The 26,699-nt window shown below is 40.1% G+C and overlaps 1 protein-coding gene across 3 annotated transcripts in view; it reads left to right on the top strand.

The window, feature by feature from the left end:
• PLCB1 (phospholipase C beta 1) overlaps positions 1–26,699 on the top strand; it is a 457,336-nt gene that overhangs the window by 307,272 nt on the left and 123,365 nt on the right. For all 3 annotated transcript variants that reach the window (XR_011854040.1, XM_072140489.1, XM_072140490.1), the window contains 3 exons: positions 1,091–1,191; positions 3,900–4,066; positions 24,546–24,692. Coding sequence is in view for 2 of the 3 variants with exons in the window: in XM_072140489.1 (XP_071996590.1) it covers positions 1,091–1,191; positions 3,900–4,066; positions 24,546–24,692 (415 nt within the window). In the remaining variant the exon portion in view is untranslated. The remainder of the gene's footprint in view (positions 1–1,090; positions 1,192–3,899; positions 4,067–24,545; positions 24,693–26,699) is intronic.

Genomic DNA, 26,699 nt, shown 5'->3' with positions numbered 1-26,699 from the left:
CAATTAATCTCATTAAACAGTTTCTCCCACACAGTGCAGTGATGTGTGAGAACCACCAGAGATCACTTATAGCTTATTATATTTGCTTGGTTGTCTTTTTCAAATGGGACATGGTTGATCCCAAGTGGTTGAAACTATTGTTTTGGTTTTGCACACCCTTGTTTAGTGATAAGAGAGGGTCCCAGAGGTGGGGCTCGCATCCATCATGTATTTGAGATATCTTTTGTATATGTCATAACTACTTTATATCAGTATATCTGTAACTTACATACTTCTTGAAAAAGTCTTGTGACTCTACAAGTTTTGGAATTGACAACATTGGACTGTATCAGAATATGTAGAGAGGCAACTTCTAAAAACTCCCCTTTGTCAATTTATTCATATTTTTTTTTTTTTGGAATAAGGGCTCATGACAGTGAAAACAGTCGTTGTATGAACGGACGGTGTACAGCTGCCCTAAGTGCAATACTTTTTAATGGATCATTGTACACAACCAGGCAACCACTGCATTAAAGGAAACCTACCATAAGGAATCTACTATCAGAAATAGATCTGATGGTAGATTCCTCCTGCCTCTGCCCTAATCTGCAATTTAATAATCCTGAAACCTAACATAAATTGTTAAAAAAAACTTTATTTTAGAAATGTATGTAAATTAACTGGTAAGGCTTCTGGGGTGTGTACTAGCCTTGCCGGCCACTGGGAGCTAAGGCTAAACCACGCCCCACTAGCCTCTGCAGTTAATTTACATATTACTAAAAGAAAGTTTTTAACAAGTTATTAAATTACAGATTAGGGCAGAGGCAGGCAGGAGGAATCTACGATCAGATTCCCCATAAGTTTCCTTTAAAAATTAGAGAAACCATTTTTAATGGATCACTCGCATATGAGGATCCATGAAACAATGATGGCACAAGGTATTATTAATTTAACTTTTATAATTCAACTATTAATTCACATGGCATTTAATATTAAATTATCATTACTCAGCTTCCTACTATTTTATCCCTATATTGTTCGGATTTGGATTGTGTTATGATTATAACCAAAATAATTTATTCTTAATCATGTTTTCTTTTTTATTCTGCAGAGCGATTCCATCCCTCAAGATGACTTCACACCGGAGGCATATAGAATCTTCTTAAACAACATTTGTCCTCGACCTGAGATAGACAACATATTCGCAGAGTTGTAAGGAACACCTACCTTTTCTTTTGTAGAATATTATGTGGGATGTTGGACTTTGGTAAAACAACTAAAAATCTCTCAAGTTCTAATTATCACTTTATAGTTCTATAAATTCTGCATGTTTACACCAAGAAAGACCAACCCAAAAATGATTAGGTCAGTAAATACAGTGTCCTAATTGTTTTAGGGAATAAAATGAGGTGTACGGTTATACATACACTACTTGGGGTATTTGACTTCAGGGTGAACCTAAACTCTAAACTTTCCATGTGAACTTAATGTGACTTTCTCTAAAATTTTGTAATGCACAAGTCAAACGATTTTTATTATTTTTGTGCACAAGTTGATGGTCTCTAAGTTGCTTAATGGCAACATTCACAACAGTGTTTGACCTATAAATCACCCAATCACCGAAAGACATTGAATTCCTTTGTTCGCATCTCACACTGATGACTGTTTCATTGGGAACAATGCCCTATTGGAATGATAAATAGCGCACAACTCCATTCAGAACTGTTGACTTCATTGTGGTCTGCATGCCAGATGACCTGCAAGTGTGCCTGACCACACCGCCAGGGACAGGCTTCAACGTGTTGCATGGGCCTGGAAACATCTATGTTGGACAAGGAACAAGTGGACCTCAGGGCTCTTCACTGATGAAAGTTGATTCACTCTGAGCACAAATTATTTACACCAACTCATGTTGGAGATGTCAAAGAGAGTTCTATACATCAGACCTTGTTGTCATTGTTGTTGGTGGTGGTACAGTGTGGGCAGTTGTGTCTCGACTATACTGAACTGTCTTATACTTTGTTAATGGTACAAGCCCAACTGGTGACATCCAATACTTCTTGAATAACATCATTAATCCAGTCTTTGCACCTCTGCATGAGCATAATGGGGCAGATTTAATTACCCGGTCCATTCACGATCCAGCGGCGCGTTCTCTGCGGAGGATTCGGGTCTTCCGGCGATTCACTAAGGCAGTTCCTCCGACGTCCACTAGATCTCGCTGCTGCACTGAAGTTCCTCGGAATGCACTGAACTTTGCCAAGTCGGGCCGAGTGCAGGTAAGCGCGTGTCCAGCGACACTTTTTTTTTTTTTAAATGCGGCTGGTTTTCCGAATACGTCGGGTTTTCGTATGGCCATGCCCCCGATTTCCGGCACGTGCATGCCGGCGCCGATGCGCCACAATCCGATCGCGTGCGCCAAAATCCCGGGGCAATACAGGGGAAATCGCCGCAAAACGGAAAAATTTGTGTAACCCGCCGGAAAAACGTGATTCGGGCCCTTACTATGTTTCATTTCATCTTCATGGACAACAATGCTCTAGTTCATTGATGTCACATCATCCTCAAATGGGGTGGCCTGCATTTCATCAGACCTGAATTCCATTGAAAATATACAAAATAAGTGGAGTCACTATGTAGAGGCACGTATATCTGTATCCCAGAAACTCAATGAACTAAAGGCCAAGTTCATCAAAAAAATCTTAGATGCTCACCCATCCAAGATAATAATGACACACCTTCCAGAGAGAAAAAACTTGGCTCAGTGCTTGATGCTCTCATTTGAACATTTTCTGATACAAGATGTTTGAATAAAAAATTATTTTCATTCAGAAGGAATCATCTACTACTTGCACTGGATCTAAGTTTTTTCTCTCAGTCCCAAAGGCCACCCATCAAAAATATTGCCTTAGCAGACAAATAATCGACTGTGAACAGCATGAGACATATAAAAAGTTATTGGGACATTGAAACTTTTTGTGTGGTATACCCACCACCGAGGGCATAACTCAAAGGGTGCAGTTTGTGCAGTCACAACCGGGCCCAAGAGCCTTTGGGGGGCCCATAAGTTGTCACTTTACCATGCAAGTAGGCTACTATAAACCATAGATTATAGTTGGGGGCCTAGCACAGACTTGGCACTGGGGCCCAGCAGCTTCAAGCTCAACTGTTGTTGGCCTTTGTTTCAATTAATGGTGTGAGGTGAGGATATCACCATTGCATGCTTATTTTAAATGCACTACCTCCATAATATAATACCATTTCATCGTGAACTTTTTATGAATTCTATAAACTTCATCTGAAAGCTAAATGTCCCTAACTTTTTGTGAGTAGTGAATAGATCCATATCCATAAATGTATGGCATTAGATGAATAGCTTTAAAAAACATGAGATTTCATTACGTCTTTAAGATGTTGCCCTCCTTTTATTTGTCATTACATTGATGACCAGTTTTCAGTGTTATTTTAGACTTTTATTATGAGAAATTCTAAAGTCTACCAGAAAAATTGTGCCACTAATGACACTCATACCCAGTTGCGTCTTTTTTACCCCCAACAAGCCCAACAAGCTTGGACCCACTTGAATGCAGCACTGGTGGCACACAACTCCATTAAGGGAGGATACAAATCCAATTACTTGACATGAAAAAATTTAATTTGGAGACAAAAAAATTAAAGGACTATTTGAATAATTTCTGTGTTATCCCAACTTTGCTTCTCTAAATTTAGATTTCTAACGTGCCAACATTCGCCCAGGGATGTCACATATCACACTTGTATAATTGGGAGTGGAGATATTGAGATGGATTGTGTCTGTTCTATCTTTCGGGCTATGTCCTCATTAGCGTGTATGATGGTAATGTTTATTATTCCTGAATACCATTGTGTCAGTGATATATATTAATATTGCTGTTTTGCAGTGGCACGAAGAGTAAACCATACCTCACTGTTGACCAGATGACAGAATTCATTAACTTCAAGCAGCGGGATCCACGGCTAAATGAAATTCTGTATCCACCACTAAAACAGGAACAAGTCCAGCTGCTAATTGAGAAATATGAGCCTAACAGCAGCTTGGCATCAAAAGGTATGACAATTACATATTAACAGACAGCATGCGGGGGCCTATTTCTGGTATGGAATATTTCAGATAGGTATATTGTATGAGAAAATACCTACATCTTATACAATGGGGCACATTTACTTACCCGGTCCAGTCGCGATCCCGCGAGGATTCGGGTCTGCCAGGATTCACTAAACTGTGCGCCCGATATCCAGCAGGTATCGCTGCTGTGCCGAGGTCCACGGGAGTTCACCTTCTTCTTCCTGGTGCATGTTAGTGATTGATCTTGCGACACAAATCGCTTTTTAAATTCTGCGGTTTTTCCGAATCCGTCGGGTTGTCAACCGCCCACGCCCCCGCTTTCTGTCACGTGAAAGCCGGCGCCGATGCGCCACAATCCGATTGCGTGCGCCAAAATCCCGGGGCCATTCGGCTCAAAACTGAAATATTCAGGAAACCCATCGAAAGTGTGGCGTTCGGACCCTTAGTAAATGAGCCCCAATATCTCTGATACCGTTTATTACCACTAATATTGTCCAGAGGCTGACAAAGTTGAAAATGGGTCACCATTTTGTGTTGGTTAAAATCACCACACCTTGCAACTTTTGGAAATAAAATGGCTGATTCCATCATGTCCATAGCTACACCTATGTACGTTAAATAGAATTTGCCCCAATGGTAAGTGAATCGATTGGTTGGTTCGTAAATTTGGTACAAATTTTTAGGAATTGTATAAATCTGAATTTTTTTCTACTTCACTTCAAGTAGAAACTTTTAAAATGGGGTTTATCTTCAGCTGTGCTTAATGCCAGAGTTTTGGGAGAGAGGGTGAGGGAAAATTTAAAAAAAAAACATAAAGAATTCATAAAGAAATAAGAGAGAATCTTTTTATGAAAAATCAGTGTTTTAGAGAACTAGAGAATTGGAGCAACAGCGTTTTGAACTGAATCTTATCAAAAAATGTTACAAACTTTCTATGAATCACATCTTTGATGATTCTGTCTTCTCTAACTCTTGCTGTACTGGATGGGTTGGTGAAAAACAGATTCTATATTATGGATGGAACCACATGCCCATCACAAATTTATAAGGATGGCTCTTTGTACGTTGTTTTGTCCAAAGCCGAGAGGAGGGGGCAGCCGACTAGTTTTGTTTATTAAGGTAGAACTTTGCCTTTTGTCAGGGAATCTTCTGAATCTGTTCTAGACCTTTTAATTTTCCTTATCAGTCCCATTCTAATCTTATTATGGGCACATTCACATGGCCGTCTGCGGGGACGTACATGCGGCAGCAAATTTGCGGCTGCATGTACGTCCCCATAGACGGCAATAGCGGCGCGGCACAGATACGGTGCCACACATGTGTGGCACCGATTCGGGCCGCACACCGCAAAAAGATAGAGCATGCTCTATCTTTCGGCGTGTGTGCGGCTGTGCGCCACTATTCTCTATGGAGGGAGGAGGGGCCGCCTCCTCCTCCTCTCCAGCACACGGCGGTATGCCCGCACGGCGGGCATATCGCCGTGTGAATGTACCCTATCTCTGTATAATCTAATGGCCTTCTATTGGTATTTCTATTGATGGTACTTCTATTGACAGAAAAATATATACCGTATATTCCGGTGTGTAAGATGACCTGGTGTATAAGACGACCCCCCTACTTTCCTGTTAAAAATATAGAGTTTAAGATATATTCGCCGTATAAGACTACCCCTTTTCCAACAGCCAGCTCCCCCTGTATATTGCCAGCCTGTACCCCCAGTATACAGCCAGCTATTATACAGCCTGGCTGCCCCCCAATTGTGCAGAATGCCGGCCCCCCAGTTTGCATCCTGCCGCCTCCCCCTCTATATAGCCAGCCTGCTTGGCACATTAATAATACAACAGCTTCTCACCTTTCCCGCGATCAACCGAAGCTCTGCTGCTACGCTCCGGCTGGCGGTGACAGCTCATTGAGCGCTGGCGGCTCACAGAATATGACGTCAGCCGCGTGCCGACGTCATATTCTCTGCGACGCCGGCACCCACGGAGCTGTCACCGGCGGCCGGAGCGTAGCAGCGGAGCTTCAGTGGATCGCGGAAAAGGTGAGAAGAAACATTACCGGCGTATAAGACGACCCCAGACCAGACTGAAGATTTTTCAGTCTTCAAAAGTCGTCTTATACGCCGGTATATACGGTATATAGACAAAACTTATCATTTTCTTATTATACTGAATAATGAATTGATTAGCATTAGGTTGTGTGACTAAAATGTGCCCAAGTTTATTGCACAACCGGTAAAACTAGATCACAGAGTCTTAAGACACCAATCGGTGGCTCACATTTATTGCACATTAGTGAGGCGAACTGCACAAACTCACTAATGTGCAGCATGCCCCACATTGCGCCGCACTAGCCTGAAGTGCACGAACTGAGTGCACCAGGGGCCACATTTCTGTTGGAATTCCAATATAAATGTGGCGGCCTGTGCGAAGTGCACTGGAATGCCCCCTTAGGTGCACGGCATAAGTACATGTGCAACCAGTGTGCGCTTGTATTTATGTGCAATCTATGGCAGAATTCTGGTGTAGATTGCTTAGTAAATTTGGGCCAATAAGATGACCACAGAAAAGAATATCTGTATCACATAATATGACCAATGCACATAATCACCAGAAACCATGTGCAAGCACTGGACCGAGGTCTCATGCGCAGGAGTGTTTTTGGCGGCTTTGAACTGGCCGCATATACTGTGGCTAGCTCACGGCTGCCATTGGCATCATGCACGGCACAGTATTGTTGCACCATTTTCATATAGAATTTGGTTTTACAGATTTCACTCTGTGGACCAAATGACACCATCACTTTATTCTTTGATTCAAAGCGATTATAGAAATGCAACATTAATATAGTTTTATTTTTTTAATTAACTTTTTATACACCAAATTTTATTTGACTTCACATATCATTAGTCAATAAAATAGAATATTTTAAACCATTTTTAAAGTCTTCAATAGGCTAGAAAAGACATAAACACAATTCAAAATAAATTCATTCTATGTGTCATCATTTCCCCAATTCCTGACTCCCAAAACTCTGGGCTACTGAGCTGTGTAAGGGTTTGGTTTTTTTGTGGGATGAACTTACATTTCCATTTCTAAAATTTATGGAACTATACGTCCTTTTGATTACTTTTTTATGGGTGGCAAAATAATGAAAAAGGGTAAATTTGGACATTTGAACGTTTTCTGTCTTTATGGCCACCCGAATTAATTTTAGATTTTGTTGGTTTGTTGTTTTATGTTGACATGTATTTTTTAAAGGCCACCTAGGGTATTTATTCTTTAGGTGGTCTAATGGCCTATACAATATACAACCATTCAATTATGTTGCATTATATTGCCTTATTATTACAGCTCCTAGAGTCATAAGTGTTGCTTTTCTGAGCTGTTATGACTTAATAAACATATTTATTATTATATGTAATAGTATATTTTTAGATGTAATGTAGGTTTTTTCATCACATTAGCCATGGTCCATTAAGCATAGACTCCTAACTGTGTGCTAATTGTATCCATAGAGCGTGATTACCTGCCAGCAGGTTGGTATGTGAATGTTTTCTTCTGCATGGTTACTGCAATAAAAAATAAATCTCTGTATTATCTACTTATAAACACATAGAGAGGATATCAACACTGGGATTATAAGAGTACAGACAGTCCCCGGGTTACGTACAAAATAGGTTCTGTAAGTTTGTTCTTAAGTTGGATTTGTACATAAATTGGAACTGTTTATTTTATAATTGTAACCCCGGCCTATTTTTTTTTTTTTTGGTCTCTGTGACAATTGGATTTTCATAAGAACCAGTATTACCCGTATATACTAGAGTATAAGCCGACCCAGGTATAAGCCGAGACCCCTAATTTTACCATCAAAAACTGGTAAAACCTATTGACTCAAGTATAAGCAGAGGGTGGAAAATGCATTGGTCACAGCCCCCCAGTATATAGCCAGCAAGCCCCCAGTAGTATATAGCCGGCCTGCCCCCATGTAGTATATACCAGCCTGCCCCCTGTAGTACACAGCCAGCCCAGCCTGCCCCCTATAGTATACAGCCAGCCCAGCCTGCCCCCTGTAGTATACAGCCTGCCCCCTATAGTATACAGCCAGCCCAGCCTGCCCCCTGTAGTATACAGCCTGCCCCCTATAGTATACAGCCAGCCCAGCCTGCCCCCTGTAGTATACAGCCTGCACTTAAAATAAACTTATATACTCACCCCCCGGTGGCCCCGATGCTTAGCGCAGTGCACTGCATGGAGAACCTACCTAAAAAAATAACCGGATATATTACTACTAGATGGAGGGGGCGCTGTTCTATAGCTCGCCTCAGGCGGAGACTCGTCCCTGATTCTATACATGTTCTTTTTAATTCCCATTTGCATATCCTGATAGCCAGTATCTACACTCCGACGCTCTGCATGTTACTCTGTGAACTTTAAAGCATGAAGAACACCACACTGAGTATGAGCCGCGGCACCCAGGGGAGATCGCCTGATGAAAAGCGCCATTAGACAAGGTCTGACATCTCACATAGATCTGTGATGTTTGTCAGTATTCCCAATTCTACTTCTGATTCAGCCCTTTTCCCATTGGATTGTACTGTCAGGATACAATGAACTGTTCTGAGAAAGGATTGTGAACATTAAGCCGGCGCCTAGGGAGTTTACCAAGAGTTGACTTGAATGTTAAATGTAAAATGTTGTGCGGAGGAAAAGAAAAGTTGTATTTGAGAATAAAGTGTTTCAGTCCTGCTGATGTGTAGCATCAAAATACAAGTTCCATCGATGTTACTTGTCATTTTATGGAATTTTAATGCCCTTCAAATCGAAAATAAGTGATTTTCCTTTTGACAAGTTGTAGCACTCAGATAATAATCAGCATAATCTGCCATCCCACCACAAGTAAAACCAGCATTCTGTAGGGTATTCTATAAGCTTCCCTGATAAGCCTTTGTTTTTCATTAAAGTCTATTATTTTACAGAAAATTGTATTTATGTCTATAAAAATATATATGTTTTTATACCAATTCACTTATTTTGGGGGCCATGACTGCTGCTGCTCCAATTTTCTTTTTTTCATACTGCTAACCACTACTTACCGTACATACTCATGTATAAGCCGGGGTTTTCAGCGCAAAAAATGTGCTGAAAAACCCCACCTCGGCTTATACATGAGTCAAAAAAATAATAAGCTTACATACTCATCAGCATGGCTCCCCGATGTCGACGTGGCTCCTCTTCCGTCTTCCCCACCATGTTATCTTCCTGGCCCACGCATACTATGATGCGACCGCTGAGGACGCCATAGTATGTGCCAGCCGGGAGATAACATGGCCGTGTCCCTGCCTGCTGTGCAGAAGACCGAAGAAAGAAGAGGAGCCGCAGGGAAGACAGAAGAGGAGCACATCGGGTACATCGGGAGCAGCGGTGAGCATCGGGGCTGCCGGAGGTTGAGTATATAAGTTTATTTTTTTTTCAAGTGCAGGCTGGGTAGGCTGTATACTACAGGGGGCTGGCTGTATACTACAGGGGGCATGTTTGGCTGGCTGTATACTACTGGGAGCGTGCTGGGAATGCTGTATTCTACTGGGGGCAGGCTGGACTGCCTATATAATACAAGGGGCAGGCTGGGCTGGCTGTATACTACAAGGGGCAGGCTGGGCTGGCTGTATACTACAAGGGGCAGGCTGGGCTGGCTGTATAATACAGGGAGCAGGCTGGGCTGGCTGTATACTACAGGGGACAGGCTGGGCTGGCTGTATACTACAGGGGACAGGCTGGGCTGGCTGTATACTACAAGGGGCAGTCTGGGTTGGCTGTATACTACAGGGGGCAGGCTGTATACTACTGGGGGCAGGCTGGGATGGCTGTATACTACATGGGGGCAGGCTGGGCAGGCTGTATACTACTGGGGGCAGGCTGGGATGGCTGTATACTACAGGGGGCAGGCTGGGATCGCTGTATACTACTGGGGGAAGGCTGGGATGGCTGTATACTACAGGGGGCAGGCTGGGCTGGCTGTATACTATAGAGGGCATGCTTGGATGGCTGTATACTACAGGGAGCAAGCAGGTCATGCTGTATACTACAGGGGGCAGGCTGGGCTGGCTGTATACTACAGGGGGCAGGCTGGGCTGGTTGTATACTACAGGGGACAGGCTGGGCTGGCTGTATACTACAAGGGGCAGGCTGGGTTGGCTGTATACTACATGGGGGCAGGCTGGGCAGACTGTATACTACAGGGGGAAGGCTGATATATACTACTGGGGGCTTGCTGGCTATATACTGGGGGGGCTGTGAACAATGCATTTCCCACCCTCGGCTTATACCCGAGTCAAAAGGTTTTCCCAGTTTTTGGGGTCTCAGCTTGTACTCGGGACGGCTTATACTCGAGTATATATGGTACCTCTTTCCTATATCCCATTAGAAGTGTCTCCTGTAAAAAGATAATATTGAAAGAGGAATGGCTGTGCACCACAGTGTCCAGCTACAATCATGGAATATAAATACTTTTTTCACAGCCCTGCTGCTACTAGTTGTGGTTAAACAGATATCCAATGCCACTGTCTGCAGCTTTCTATGGTTAAAACTTCTGATAGATTCCCTTTAACTATCCTGTTGACTCAAGTTATCCTGAAATATGTAGCACAAGATGGCTCCATTTGTGTCAAACTCTGTCACAAGATATCTGTGTTGTATGTCTGTGTGGCCATCCATTGGTTGGGTGCTAAATTGAGACTGACAGGGGACTTTTTAGCATGTGGAATATTGCAGTGAAATGATTTTATGTCAATTTAAAGGAAATCTACCATCAAAATCAAGCATGATAAACCAAAGACACTTACTCATAGATCTAGGCACTGTGATAATCTTATACTTGTTATCCTTTGCCTCTTTCCTTCTAAAATCCACTTTTATAATTATTCTCATAAGCCTGAATGGCTCTAGTGGGTGTTTCCAGAGCCCCTCAATGTTGTAGCTTCACAGGCTGTTACAATGAGCAGAGGTCTCCCCTTCTCCTGCACTTCTTGCTGCTGCTAGATTGGACAGAGGGAGGAGGAAGAGAACAGGGTGTTGGGTGAGACATGCTCTTCTTTTTGTAACGGCCTGTGAATTTCCAGCACCGAGGTTCTGGTAACGCCATCAGAGCCCCTTAGGCTCATTAGCATAATTCTAAAAGTTGTTGTTAGAAGGAAGGAGGTTGTGGATAACAAATATAAGAAGATTACCACAGTCACAGTGCCTAGGTCTATGAGTAAGGGTCCCTGGTTTGTCATGCTTGATTTTGATGGTAGATTTACTTTAACGTTTTCACTAAAGTCAAACAATGAGAGTCAACAGCCGACTAATCTGTGTTTCTTTGTTTCTTTGACTTTAAGTGATGGAAATATCGCTGTTTTTTCTTAAAACATACTGATTGTCTTTCAGATGATTACACTACTTTTTATAGCTTCCTTCTCTTTACTTATTTGTATATTGCATTTTTTTAGAATAATCTGGCCTATCTTTATGGATGTCAATGATAGAGAACTTAAAGCCTATACTTAAATTAAGCTTTATGCATCAGTGACACTAGTAAGCTTCTAAGTGCACTGCCAGAAGACATCTGTATGAATATTGGTTCTGCCCACAAAATTACTACTTGTCTTTCAAATGCAACAACCTCAGTAAATTGTCAGTATATATAGAGAGTGTAGAAAATACTATTAGACCTTGAATGCTAATAATTGGTCCATGTTGTAAAAGACACCATAGCTAATTCACCCATCACATGTACATATACATAAATGGGAAGGACCTCTATTGAGTTTATATCATACTTGGCCATTGATATGGATGGTAACATCAGTTACTGAATGTCAGGGCATCTCTAGACCTTGCTGCATGCTCCAGTAAAAATTTGCATGGTTATTGCTCTAGCTGTAGGATTCGAGAGATAGCAGTTGTGATTGGACCTCTAAGTCCTCTTGCCCAGGAGTGAGTACAGTCAGTGTAAATCACTACGTACGCTGAAGGGATCTTCCGATCCGAACCTTGATCACAGGAATTAACTTAGCACGTTATTCTGGTGAGCAGAGGTTCGGGCAGTCCCCTACTTAAGGACACCTGCCTTGCAGACGACCCCTAGTTAAAGACGGTCCCCTCTGCACACTGTGACCTTTCATCATTTCAGATTGCAATGATCAGCTCTAAGGTGCCTGTAATGAAGTTTTATTGATAATCCTTGGTCCAACTACAGCAAAAAATATTGAAACTCCAATTGTCACTAGGACAAAAACATTTTTTGTCTGGATCTGCAATTATAAAATATACAGTTCCGACTTACATAAAAATTCAACTTAAGAACAAACCTACGGAACCTATCCTGTACATAACCCGGGGACTGCCTGTACAACAGGCTTCCTCATCACTGGAGCTATGGCCAGTGCCCCTGCCCCAACAGGGGTGATATCGCCATTGCTGTTCATAGCAATCAAGGAGGATGGAACAGGTCAAGGACTGCTTTTCTTGTGGTTGATGTAAATAAATCCGGACTCCAATAGATCAGCCAGCTTATCAAAATATAAAGATAATCATCTCTTGCGGTGAACAAGTTCATAGAAAAAGGTCCAAATTGCTAATTTTGTCATCTAACCAATAATAAAGTTTTGAATAAAAAGTGATCAATAGGTTTTTCAGTTCTCATAAGAGGACCAACAAAAACATCAGTTTGTCCCACACAAAATGACACCTTACTCAGTTATGTATACAAAGTATAAAAAAGATCCGAGTGTCAGAAGATGGAATACAAAGACATTTTACATTTTTTTAAAGGCATTAAGACATAACAAAATTATTAAAACTTCTCATCTCCAAGATCCTGGTGTCCAAAACAATAATAGAGATGTATTATTAGGACCACGATGTGCAAGTCATGAACGCAGAACCTGTAAGAAAATGGAGCAACTTTTTTTGTCTATTCCTCCAAATTTGGAATTTTTTTCATTCCAATACAATACATAGGATAGTAAATGCTGCCACTAGGAAACACAATGAAATACAAACAAGGCCACGTGGAAGAATTAAAACAATATGGTTTTTAGAATGGAGGGAGTGAAAAACTGAAAAGGGATTGGCCCTTAAAGGGAAAACCCAGCATGATAAACACTTACCCATAGATCCAGGCCATGGATAACAAATATAAGAAGATTACCACAGTCACGGTGCCTGGATCTATGAGTAAGTGTCCCTGGTTTATCATGCTCAATATTGATGGTAGATTTACTATAAGGGGCTTAGCAGCACTTTGGGGCGTTGGTCACAAGGTGGTGACGACCATGGAGCAGTAAAGGAAAAATTCCCATTACAGGCAGTCCCCGGGTTACATACAAGATAGGTTCTTTAGATTTGTTCTTAAGTTGAATTTGTATGTAAGTCGTAACTGTATATTTTATAATTGTAACTACAGACAAAAACATTTTTTGTCCCAGTGCCAAGGATTATCAATAAAACTTTATTACATACCCATTACAGCTGATCATTGCAGCCTGGGATTAAAGTGAAGCATCAAGAGAGCTTCACCAGATGTCACACAGGGCAGAGGGGTCCGTCTGTAACTAGGGGTCGTCTGTAAGTCGGGTGTCCTTAAGTAGGGGACCACCTGTACTGACATCTAAATGGCTATATTCTGCCCCTTGATAAAATAAAAGAAAAAATAGAGATGCCCCCGTCGTGATGTAATTTATCTGAGTGTAGAAGAAGCCAGCAAGATTTTTTTATGTTAGATATATATATTCTATACTGCAACTACTCATCAGGGCTCAGTGCCAGTATCACAGTAAAAGTCTTTCCAGCGACTACTTGAATGTGTTCACACAGCTCCTGCATTTGTTTTCTTTTAATTTGTCATGACAACAGCTTTATGATATAATTGCCGTTTAACAATGCAGGCGATGCGGGTGCTAAAAAAGGAACAAATTTATATAACTTACCTGTTTATTTGGGGATTTTACATAATTTAAAGCTAATATATGAACCACAAGTAGGGAGCTTGCAAATGTTCTGTTTGTGGAGATATTATGCTTCCTATTTAATATCTATGTGAAAGGGGAAAAAACTAAGCAATAAACAGTAGGGTATGAGGACTTGTGCTTTAGTTTATGGTTTTACCATTGTTTGTTTTTTTTTAATCTTTTTAAATGCATAATTCCATTTTCCATCAATGGGAAATAAAAAATATCTATTAAGTGAAATGACACCACTTATTGTGGTATTTTTCAGTTTTATTACAGTCAGAAATGTTGCTATGGAGGAGCAGCATTATTTGGTATGGACTACCACCAATCACAAGGATGGACATCAATCAGGAGAATATGGGTCAATTTCCCACTAATGCATCCTTTCCACTCCTTTTAATATTATCAGATTATCTGCAATTGCTGAGCACAGCGCTCAACTTCACGATAGCCTATCTCCGACACTCCCATGCAATTGAATGGAGTAGAAGGACACATGCTTGAATTGCCACTCCACCCACTTTGTTTCTTTGAATTGCTGGGGATCCCATTTTCGTTGTACCCTCACAATCAGATTGCTATCTCTTCCCTGTGGACAGGGGATGACTTGCTAATTTGGTTTAACCTTTTTACATTGATGTGCTCCTCTATAGTACTTAAAAATATCAGAAAAACACGTTAACAAAGTTTGAATCAACTAAATTCTTGGGTGACTTTCTTGATAACCTACATGTTGAGTGGCACCTTATCTGGTCATTAGATGTTCTTTATTCTTGTATTCGAGAAGCCTCTGCAGGCAATACTGTATCTCTAAGTCTTTGTTGTCCCTGGACTGGTGGGTGTAGATTACCTGCCATCCACAGCACAATGATGAAAGAGGAGATTCAGCTCCATCGTTCTCCCTCAAAAGTACATACAGTAGCAGCACCATATAGGACATATAGAAGTGGTGAACAATGCTGAAATGACAAAGACTGTTTACAATACGTAAAAATACGAACTACAGTCCCCGGGTTAAGTACAAGATTCTGTAGGTTTGTTCTTAAGTTGAATTTGTATGTAAGCCAAAATGTTCTTCAGCCAAAGTTTTTTTGGTCTCTGTGACAATTTTATTTTAAAAATGTTGGGTTGTCATAAGATCCAGGATTAAGAATTAATCACTGCAGATACCTTTGATAACTGTTACAGCTGATCATTGTAGCCTGAGACTAAAGTAGAGTACATCCAGAGTTCCGTTTGTAATTAGGGGTCGTCTGTAAGTCGGGTGTTCTTAAGTAGGGGACTGCCTGTACATATTTAACAGCATGAATGTTTCTTTTAGGCATTTGGACACTTCATTAGAATCTGCCCTAATACACCAACAATTGACTTGATGAGCAGAACCACACGATCACTAACGGAACAATATACAGAAGGAAAATGAATCCTACAAAGACGACATTTAAATCCCGGGAAGTGATCTGGAATATGATATAATTTATCGACTCGGCGTTTTGCAGTGTTTAGTTTAGGCCACATGTGACTTTCAGCTCGTTTGCTTGGTTTGCAGTATATCTGCTCTGAATTCTTGGATATAAAAGTACATCTTGCTGGATCTTCTCTTAATCAAGTACTACTAGGAGAATGCTCAGAGCATGCTTTGTAATAGCTCAAGTCAATCAGACTCCTTATGCCGAGGACTGTTCAATCAATCCAGTGTAGAGAGGCCCGCACACAGTCACACGTCGCTTATGAGCAGTACATGGTCTATTGTCTTAAAAAAATGATTCCAGGAGTTAGGTGAGACTTTGATGAAGTAAGTATCTAAAATGTTTCTTAATAGCCAGAGTTTTACTTATACTAAAGATTGGAAAGTAAAAAGAATACAAACCGGCAGTGGAAATTATTCTAAAGTCCGATCATCAACGTCCAAAACCTGTGCTGAAGGATAGAAGTAGGGAATTCCACTCTTGCTCCTATCAGCTTCACTCAGCTTTCTTCGGTAGCCACTAAGGATGAGCGGACTTGCACCCTCAATGTTAAGGTCCGTGCAGAACATTGTAGGCTCTGGTCCACAGGACCAAATCTGGGCTCCTGCTTAAAGTTTTGGTTGAACCCGAACATATAAGGGTCAGCTCATCCCTAGTAGCTACCCATTATATTCAATGACCAACCATGAAAAAGACTTGGAAAGGTAATGGGGCTCATTTACTAAGGGTCAGAATCGTGCACTTTTGTCAATTTCCAATTTGCGCCGAATGGCCCCGGGATTTCGGCGCATCGGCGCCGACTTTCACGTGACAGAAATGGGGGCCATGGCCGTCGGACAACCTGACAGATTCGGAAAAACAGCAGAATTTAAAAAAGAATTTGTGTCACAAGATCAGCACTTACATACACCGAGACGAAGAAGGTGAACTCCGGCGGACCTCGGCGGAGCAGCGACACCTGGTGGATATCAAGTGCACGGACCTTAGTGAATCCCGGCAGACCCGAATCCTCGTAGGAGAACGCGCGGAATCGCGACTAGACCGAGTAAGTAAATGTGCCCCAATGTGTACAATGTATCAGAGCCCTCTTCGCGGGATCAGACCATTTTAAAAGAATCTGATTTTGGTTCCATCCGTTTAGAAATTACATTATAATCACTTAGGATTGTTAAATTGTATTTATTTCCATTACAGTCATTTATAGCATCTAATTTTTCAGGAAATGTGACTCTGAAGAACGATCGCTTATAATGGGTCTGATGGCAAGACTCAGGTTCTGTATTTCTCAGCAGTTATTTGATGTGACAGTTTGGGGTGTTTATTCAATGTATTGCATAAAGATTTGATGGCATTTGCAAAATGTTATTGTTTTTTATGGCATGTGCCAAATTTATGATTGTTTTGCAAATTTTTTAAAATTTGAGTTTAAAATTTAATTTTACATGTAAAAGTCTACTTGCGCCTTTGTGAAACAAAAACTCCAACCAACAAACAGTCCTCAGGAGAATAACATCAGATTAAGAAGTCACACATGATAAATACCCGCCACTGAATAGTAACATTTATCTGATACCATGCAAAGTTCACTGGTTTGAATATTGGGTAATTTCATTGTCTGCAATTCACTAAAACATTGGGGCAGATTTACAAATCCTGTCTAATAAGTAAAATTGAAATAATAGATCAGACAATCTAACAATGTGCCCGATTTACACAATAAATTGTGTTTCGCTTATACGTTTCTTCAAAATTCTACCCCACATCCTTGTGTCCTAAGCCCATTTTCACCAAATCGTACCCCCTTTTTGGCCAAGGTAAAGAAAGTATAAAAATCACATAATAAATGTGCATAACAGCATTAATACTGCAACTCTGTACATTTTACTTAGTTCTAATCTTAGACTAATCTTCACCCTTTATGTCATACTGATCTTTTTACATCTTTAAAGGGGTTGTCCGAGTGTGTTAAAAAATCTACAGGTGGCCTAGAGATGCTGTAAAAAACAAACTTGTACCTTCTCTGGTGCTCCCGTTCTCCTGTACTGATGGCTGACGGTGCCGAGCCCCTGTTTGTTTAAAGGCTTTCAATGTGTATCAGGCGGATGGACAGGAGAAGGGTGGGTGTACCAGGCGGGCGGAACTTGTTGGCATGAAGCATACGTGCCCCTGTGAACAAACTGCAGCATGCCACCTAATAAAAAAGATGATTTCAAAATATGCTGATGTGCTGCAAGTGCTTTGGGGGGTGTCACAGGCAATAACACCCCCCGAAGCACTAACAACAGCCCATCCACCAATTATTTCACCAGCAGTCTGCATCGAATTCCAAGGGGGGGGGGGGGTGTTGATGCCTGTGCAGCCAAAGCCTTGAGGGGCTGTGGTGACACCCCCATCTTTTTTTAGGAGAATGAGACCATAAAAACTATTATAGGGCCACATCTTGCACCAAGGTTCAAAGTTGATTCATTCTGTAAAATTGCTTTACAAGGTTAGAATCCGATGTTAGATTTCCTTTCAGCTCCAAATTGTCCAAACTTGAAAAAAACTTTCCCCTTTTGGGATCTAATATGTAGTTAAGGGCCATAGGACCTACTCGGAAGATGTGGCAGATGTAGAGGCAATGACATTCGCAGGGTGAATTTGCAGAATGTTCTCCTTGTAGAATGTGGCTTTTGTCAAAGACTATTTCTTTAGTCATAAATCTCTGTAAACACGTCTGCCATCGTAATGGGGCAGCCAGCAGGAAATGTATCATCGTTAGGTTGATATCCTAACAAGATGGCTTCTGACGGTGGATACATCTAGGATTAAGGATATGTCACTTTCTTTTTAACCAATTTCTACTCTGCTGTTTTGCTGGACACCCTGGGCATTGTAACATAAAACGTGCTGTCATTACATTTCCATATTGCAGAGCTGCCGATGATGCTGTTACAGTGTGTAACCCGCTATAAGTTATTATATAATTAACCACCATCTGCAGGTTTTATGAAGCTAGCCATGTGTGCTAAAAGCTGCAGCCGGTGTGTTATGTTCTATAAATAGCCACCACTAGATACTGTATATAACAACAGGCCTATATCAGATGTGCAAAGTCTGAGAAACCCATTGCCAACTTAGATTAGGGACTAGTGAAATAAATTGCCCGCTCAGCATTTTCTCCCCTATTGAAATAATTAGAAGTGAGATTCCATAGTGCTATCTGTCATCAGCTGTCTGTGCCAGTAAATGTTAGTGCTTAAGGTCTAGTACTTATTCTGCCTGTTCTTCATGGACAGGACCATAAATGCAGTCCTCATCGAACAGCCATGTTTGTGAATTCTTCATCTTTTCAGTTCCGTCTATCATTGGTAGAGATTCCCAATTATGTTATGTCTTCTTTTCAGTTCCGTCCATCATTGGTGGAGATTCCCAATTATGTTATGTCATATACAGTATGATTAGGTGTTTTGTTCATCCTACCCATACTAAGTACATAGTACAATTATGTTACTTGCAGGGGCGTAATACAGGGGTAGCAGTCATAGCAGCTGATATGGGGCTCACAGTGATAGGGGGCCCTGGCATCTGGGGTATGGGTGTGAATATGCTGTGTGTGGGTGTTGTGTACATACTGTATTTGTATGTGTTTGCATCGGTTTTATGTGTGTATATGTGATGTGTATATTCTCTTTATGTGTGTATAAATGTGATGTGTATATGCTCTATGTTTGTGCATGTGATGCATGAGTGTATATGTCGTATATATGTGCATATGGTCTGTATATGCTGTGTGTGATTGATTGTAAACAAATATGTATATTTTTTAATGGGAAGGGACCCTATTTAGAGGTCTGCCACGGGACCCAGACACTCCTGTTACGCCCCTGGTTACTTGTTACATCTGTAAGTTGGATATGGATTAATGGCTGCCTTCCTCCTAGAAGTATATTCTGTCCGCTTTAAGGGAAGAATGTACAGATTTATCCTTCCTTACCTTCCTGCTCCTGGCCTAGTATATTCACAGGTAATTAGAGGAAGATGCTTTTGAAAAAAATATGTCTTCATGATAATCTGTCTTTTGGCATCTATCCTATATGTGTATGCCCTGAAGATTGCAAGGATTTTACATGCTGCAATATTTAAATTCAGGAGAAATTTGTATATTGTATGATCTATTTATTGATCATCCGTCCTTAGTCAGTATTTACAATATAATCATTCACCTTTCTTATCCTTTCCATCTGGCCCAGACCACCATAAAGACTTCTTCTAGCCTGTCACCATAAAGATTGCAACACCAACATAATTGGTTCCTTCATGTTTAAGCAGCCTCTATATCTTTTCCTCACCTGCATAAACTCCCAAAATGCCACTACTGTGTATGTTTCCTATTTTATAGTACCTGCTGTGTGATATGTAGCTTTGAAATATTGTTCTTTTTATCAAAAACTAAATTTACATAACTAAAACCTCCCCCCACAAACTATTCCAGACTTTGAAAACTAGTGGCTGATAGATCTCTGAGTATTTCTGTAAGGTATTACTATTCCAGGGTGGTGTCTCAAATTTATAATTCCCCCAAATTACCCATTAAATTATTGAGTGTTTCCTTAAAATAATAATGCCACCTCAGTGCCCCTCCCCCAATTAATTAAGCCCCAGGGCATTTGCCAAGATATTGAGACCTTTGAATAGAAAGTCAACGTGCCCCAGGTGTCTGTTGCTAGTTGTGATCCCAGAAAGTCCCTAGCACCAACCCTCCCAAAAAGACAACCCTCCCCACCACTATCCACTCCTCTGAATTTTTGATCTTAATGACAATTGGGTGCAAAGTCAATGTGCCCCAGATCTCTGTTCATAGTAGTGATCCCACCATAGCCCTTGCCCAACAACCAAGACCTCTGCCATTCCTAAAACTATGCAACAACCGCTACCCACCTGCTATTCAGTACTCTGAATTGTAAACTTATTTTTCCCCCTGGAGCCTTTAAAACACTTAACAGCCACTCATGGTTTCTTAGTTGCAATTTCTGCAATTCTCTAAGATCAGCTGATCAGGCCACACACTTATAGTGCAAACAGAAAGTATCTACCTCAAGACGAAATTCTTTTTAATATTCTTCCCCTGTTACGTCTCAGATTTTGTCTACGTAAATATATATGCTAATCCCTGTACTGTTACAGAACATGAATTTCCATTTTATAATTTATGAACAGGACTATTAATCAAAACAAAGAAAAAATAGAAGTACCATAAATGTCAGACTCAAACATAATGCAACACAACATGATAAGTACAAAGCACTCGGCGAAATCAGAATAATGCTTTTTCTTTTCTTGTAGATCTTGTCTACAAAAGTGTATTTTTAAATATCACCACATTTTTCTGATGAAAGGGATTTTGGAATAATTTCCCAGATATTTGTGCAATTTATCTTGATAAATTAAATATGAGAAAATCTACTAGTTAATTACTATATGTTAATAGTCTTTTGAAGACCTGTTATCATGTGAAAGGGGTATTTTAAGTGATTTTTGTATTGTGTAATGTATAAATAATACAAAATCTACTCTGCTCCTGGATTTTCATTTCCAGTGTGAGGACAGGTTGCCGCAATTATTGAACAGAATCTGTCACCAAAATAAAAAATTTGTTCTCAATATACTGAATGTTTTTTTAAAACTTTCCAAAACGGTTTCCATGTGATCACCAATATGAAATAAAATGAATAGTTTAGTGGGCCTAACTTCTGTACTTATTTGTTATGCTGCTTTTAAGAAACAGACGCAGTTGGAAAGGTAACAGTAAGTCCAAAAGATAGACCCCCAGCTTTCCTTACCTAATTGCTTATCCTACCTTAAGTAGTAGGTGACAAATAGTCAAGGTTCTCTTCCTGTATCAAAGTAAAAAAACAAAACAAAAGCATTACAAAACAAAGACAGAAGAATAGTCAAAGAGAAAAGGGGCAAATACAATAGGAAAATGAAGTACAGAATCAAGTGGCAAATGGATAGTCAGAAGACTAGCAAATGTCAAAACATCCAAAATAGAGAAATTAAAAAAAACACTAACAGGCTCCTAAGAAGCACTAGGAAGTGAGTCCAGAAGGAGATTGGACTGGTTCCCTGACATCAGAACTTGCAGGCAAAGCATGTGAGTGAAGGAGGCATCTGTCCATCACAGAAAGTTAACCATCTGCAGTTCAAAACATAGTCAACTAGAGACAGCTGTGGTGGAAATCAATTAAGATACCAGGAGTGGAATAAGTTTGGTTAGTGAGAGCTCTCCTTACTGAGACTTTGCCAAATAAGGCTGCCTTGCAGCCATGTGGATACTTATAGCCATTGATGCTCCCCCTAGGGGATTCTGGGAAATAGGAACATTTGTTTTCCATCATGGGACAAGGAAAACTTTTTGCTACCTTGTAAGCCAGCCCTCTTAACATTGAGCATGACTTTAAGGAAAGAGCTGATGTGGGATTAAAGCCATAGCAGCATATCTATCCCAGAAAGAACAGATGCCCTGCTGTAGACAGCAGTGGTTTGCTGTGGGAGCATCTCCTCAGTACAGTGTAGGGAACTGGTTTAGCTGAGTTAGCGGCTTATGACTACTTATAAATAAGGCAGTGTTCAGACTAGTGGAGGTCAGAATGCAAACTAAATACAAAATTACAGTCAGCAGCACATCTTCTGTCATACTCTACAGGCAGAGGATGACGCTGGGCACAGATGTTGCCCTATTTTTACTTTTTTTTTGTTAATGACAAGCAAAATATAAATAGAATAAGGAATATAGAGAGCACAGCAAAATGTTTTTACATTGGAGCTGCATGTTTTGCTGACGAACTGTAATCTTAAAGATAAAATCACTTACATGATACTTATCTAGAAATGTCATGTTTCAAGAGAAGTTTTAGAGGAAAATCTGAGAAAGATTTCTATTACTAAAAATAGGTTAAACATCTTTGTGATCTACTATGATAACATTATTAACTAGAAATTTGAGATAGAAGAAGCCATTGTGTCACACTTTGATGTGATCTGAGCTCTTAAGCTTCAAAAGTCTTGATAGAAATTACTCTTTGAAGATATAGTAAGATACATACAGATAAAAGAAATAAAAAACAAGAAATCTTATGGTGGCCTAAATTATAAAAAAGCTGTTCTCATAAATACACTCATTATCTACCTAGTCAATGCTTATCTATATTTCATCTTAGAAAACCTGGTTTATGAACACTGCAGACGTATTCACCTTCTCTTTCTAGAGATTGGAGCTGCATAGCTCACCTTGTGATGGCATAGCCCCCCTTGTGATGGCATAGCCCCCCTTGTGATGGCATAGCCCCCCTTGTGATGGCATAGCCATAATCATCTCTAACATTTTTCATCTTATAATATCTGATCAGGCCTGGCATTTGCACAGGGGGACTAATACATTCTTGCCAACTTTTCAAAAGTTGCTGTGTCTGTTCAAAATTTTTAAAAACAGCCCTGTTGAGATGGTCCTATAACTGAGTAAACCCGACCCTAAACTTGGGAATCATTTTCTACTTTTGGGGCACTCTTTGTAGGCAGGACCTAAATGTTCAGATTTTGTAAATGTTAATTTTTGTCACTGCTTAAAGGGAACCTGTCACCACATTTTTCACAAATACAGCTAGTCAAAGGTTCCCATAAAGCCCTATTAAATCCCACCCTTCTTCTAGCTAAAAATGATTTCCCTCCCCCCCTCCCTCCATAAAATTAAATTTGTTATCTTACCTGGAATACATTAATATCCAGAAGCAAGTTGGAGAGGACGTATCCTACTCGGCTGTGTATGTCCATTCTTACCATTCAGCAGTCATTTCATGTGACTAGGGTGATGTGATCTAAGGCCCTTTAACCACTTACATTTCCAAAATCTATCCAATATCTGATCACATGCAATCACAGTATACCTCCATAGACTTCTACTCCTCATGCCTACATGACATAAAGTGCTGATTGGTGAGAAGGAGGAGCCGATGTTCTCGGCCGAGCAGGACATGCCCCCTCTGACTTTCAGCTCCATCTGGCTGTATGCCAGGTAAGATAACAATGTTGATTTTATGGGGATATCAGGGAAACAATTTTTTGTTAAAAGAAGGGTGGCATTTAGTAAACTCTATGGGAACCTATCACTGGCTCTATTCGCGAAAAATGTGGTGACAGTTTAAAGAACTGTTAGGACGGTAGTTGTCATCACTTATAGAGTAATAAGACACAAAATTTTACTGATGATTTTAGGTGGGAATAAATATAATTAAAGACTATAGAACTGCAGACAATTTACAGACTGTGCTATTTTTGTCCATTTTAACCCAATAAATATTAAAGCTGCTATAATGATGTTAACAACACGGATATACATTTATTCTTCTCTGTTTTAACATATTATTTAATGATAATCTGTCACCAGATTTTACCCCATTAAAATACCATCCCCCTCTGTTAGGGTATGAAATGTCTTTTCTATAATTCCCTTTTTTATGTAAAAATCTCACTGTTTACCTATAAAAAAAATCAAGAGATGAGGCAAATTTACAGGCTGGAGAGGTAGTGTCACTTCAGATGACACTTCAGATGCAGATTGCCAATATCTCTGGTTCTGTAGATCACAGACCTGTTGCAGTCTAGAAGATGATATTTTTATCTTTAATATGACACAAAAAATGTTTTGAGGTAATATAGAACTGAAGATCATCTGAATTGACACTCCACCGCAACCTCTCAAATTGATTCATCTTAGGCAAATATGACTCTTCTCAGCTATTGTTCATACTTTGTTGGAGATCTTTTACAGGTAAATGTGAGATTTTGTTTGTAGGCTGTTAGAGATGAGCGTCCTCCGGTTGGAAGCTCTGTCTAAGTAACACTTCCGGTAAGGCGGAGCTGCCAACCTGCGTAAAAACCTTGGACACAATGGTAGACAATTTGTAATTTTAAGTTTGGCAAAATTACAAGACATAGGATAAAACAATGATTTTTATTTCAGGTCAGCTTTCAGTTGAAGGATTTATGCGATATCTGAGTGGAGAAGAAAATGGAGTTGTCCCACCTGAGAAACTGGATCTAAATGAAGATATGTCTCAGCCCCTCTCTCATTATTTTATTAATTCCTCTCACAACACCTACCTCACAGGTGAGACTTTGTATCCTCTTTTTCTTTGTAATATTTTAGTTGTTTTTACCCCATGGCATGTGCTGACAATTTTTGTCAAACATTGAATATCTGTGTCAGTGATGTCCTGGTTTTAAATAAATCTCCTGGTAAAAAGCTGGACAGGAACTAAAGGTGGTTCCAATATTGTATTTGGACCTTAAGAACAGTTTGGAACCAAATGACCCAATAGTTTTTTTTACAAAACAATTCTACAATGTATTCATGTATTGTGATCCTGGACTCAGTGGAGCCAATGGTCACTATTTCACATTACAATGGGAGAATAATTGTGTTTAGCATCGCTGCTCTGTGACATCTCCTTTAGTTAGTTAGTTCAGAGTGTTAAATAACAAAAAAAGTACCGTAATGGATACAGCTCACCATGTGTAGACAGCGGCATGGAGCAGAGAAATGAGAGACATCACACGGAGCAGAGAACGCTGAGTTGCTTCAGGTAAGAAATCCAGAATTCCAAAAAAAGAGAGAGAAGTTACTCCAGCGGGTAAATGTAAAATCATTACGTTTATTCCATAAAGTTTAAAAACTTGAAAAATGATTTTACATTTACCTGCTGGAGCAACTTCTCTCTCTTTTTTGGAATTCTGGAGTTCAGAGTGTTTCTCATGTTCTTCCTATATAGATTGTTTTTGCAGGTCAGCTCAGCCTTCTCCCATAGCTGGAATTAGACTATCTATATTACAGTCTGCTTGAAACAGACGGTAATATAGAAGCTGTATATCCAATGGGGGATTATAATATAACCGGTTTGGGCGGTAGCTCGGGGCCCCAACTACCTACCTAATTTTATACTGAGAAGGACCTTCACCCACAAAATCCTCATACATCTGTTCCTGCTCTCAATAGACATGTACATAAGAGCCATTTCAGGACCTATGAAGTGATTCCAGACTTGGAGGGGCTATAATATTCATACAGCCCAGGACCCATGGCAGTTTTAATCCACCCTCGTGTATATCCACAATAATACACAATCTGAAATACAGTTGTATATACAAGTATATTGTATAAGTGATCAGAACCCCCCCCCCTTCCCTAGGTTTCAAGTACTTTAGGGGGCATAAAAATAATAGTAATTATAATAAAAAAGTTATAAAAATATGAAATGAAAGGAAAAATTCAAATCACTTTCCCTGGAACACATAAATAAATAAATAACTTAAGTCTTGTTAGATACCGCCACGTCCCAAAATGTCTGATCTTTCAAAATATAATATCAGCCTGAAGAAGAACATTTAAAAACAAATTTTATAATACACTTTTAAAATGGGCCATAATGAAGCAAACGCCCGTCGCTAACACCCGCTGCCGGCGGCATTAAAGGGTGCCGCCATCTTGGCTCCGGTCGTCACTCCCCGTGACGTCACCGGGGAGCGGCGATCCGTTGTCATGACAGCCTTGGATCACACAAAGATCCGAGGCTGTCATGATCGAGGCTATCTATTACAATGCGCGATCTGCACATTGTAATAGATGGTATGCAAAATCCCCATATACTGCCATACTGTAGTATGGCAGTGTATGGTAGGATCAATCAGACAACCTAGGGTTAAAGTACCCTAGGGAGTCTGAAAAACAGTAAAAAAACTAAATAAAAAAAAGTAAAAAAAAAATTATATTAAAAAACATAAAAATTCAAATCACCCCCCTTTCCCTAGAACTGATATAAATATAAATAAACAGTAAAAATCCTAAACACATTAGATATCGCCGCGTCGGAAAATGCCCGATCTATCAAAATGTAATAACGATTTTTCACTGCGTTTTACCCTGTAGCGGAAAATAGCGCCCGAAGTCGCAAATTGCATTTTTTAGCCATTTTGAAAAATAGAAAAAATTCTATAAAAAGTGATCAAAAGGTCGCACAGTCCTAAAAATAAAAACGTTGAAAACATCATCAGAAGTCGCAAAAAATGACACCACCCACAGCTCTGTACACTGAAGTATGAAAAAGTTATTAGCGCAAGA

Source organism: Engystomops pustulosus, chromosome 3 (assembly GCF_040894005.1).
Source record: "Engystomops pustulosus chromosome 3, aEngPut4.maternal, whole genome shotgun sequence".
Lineage (NCBI taxonomy): Eukaryota > Metazoa > Chordata > Amphibia > Anura > Leptodactylidae > Engystomops > Engystomops pustulosus.
This window is presented reverse-complemented; position numbering and strand designations above follow the sequence as displayed.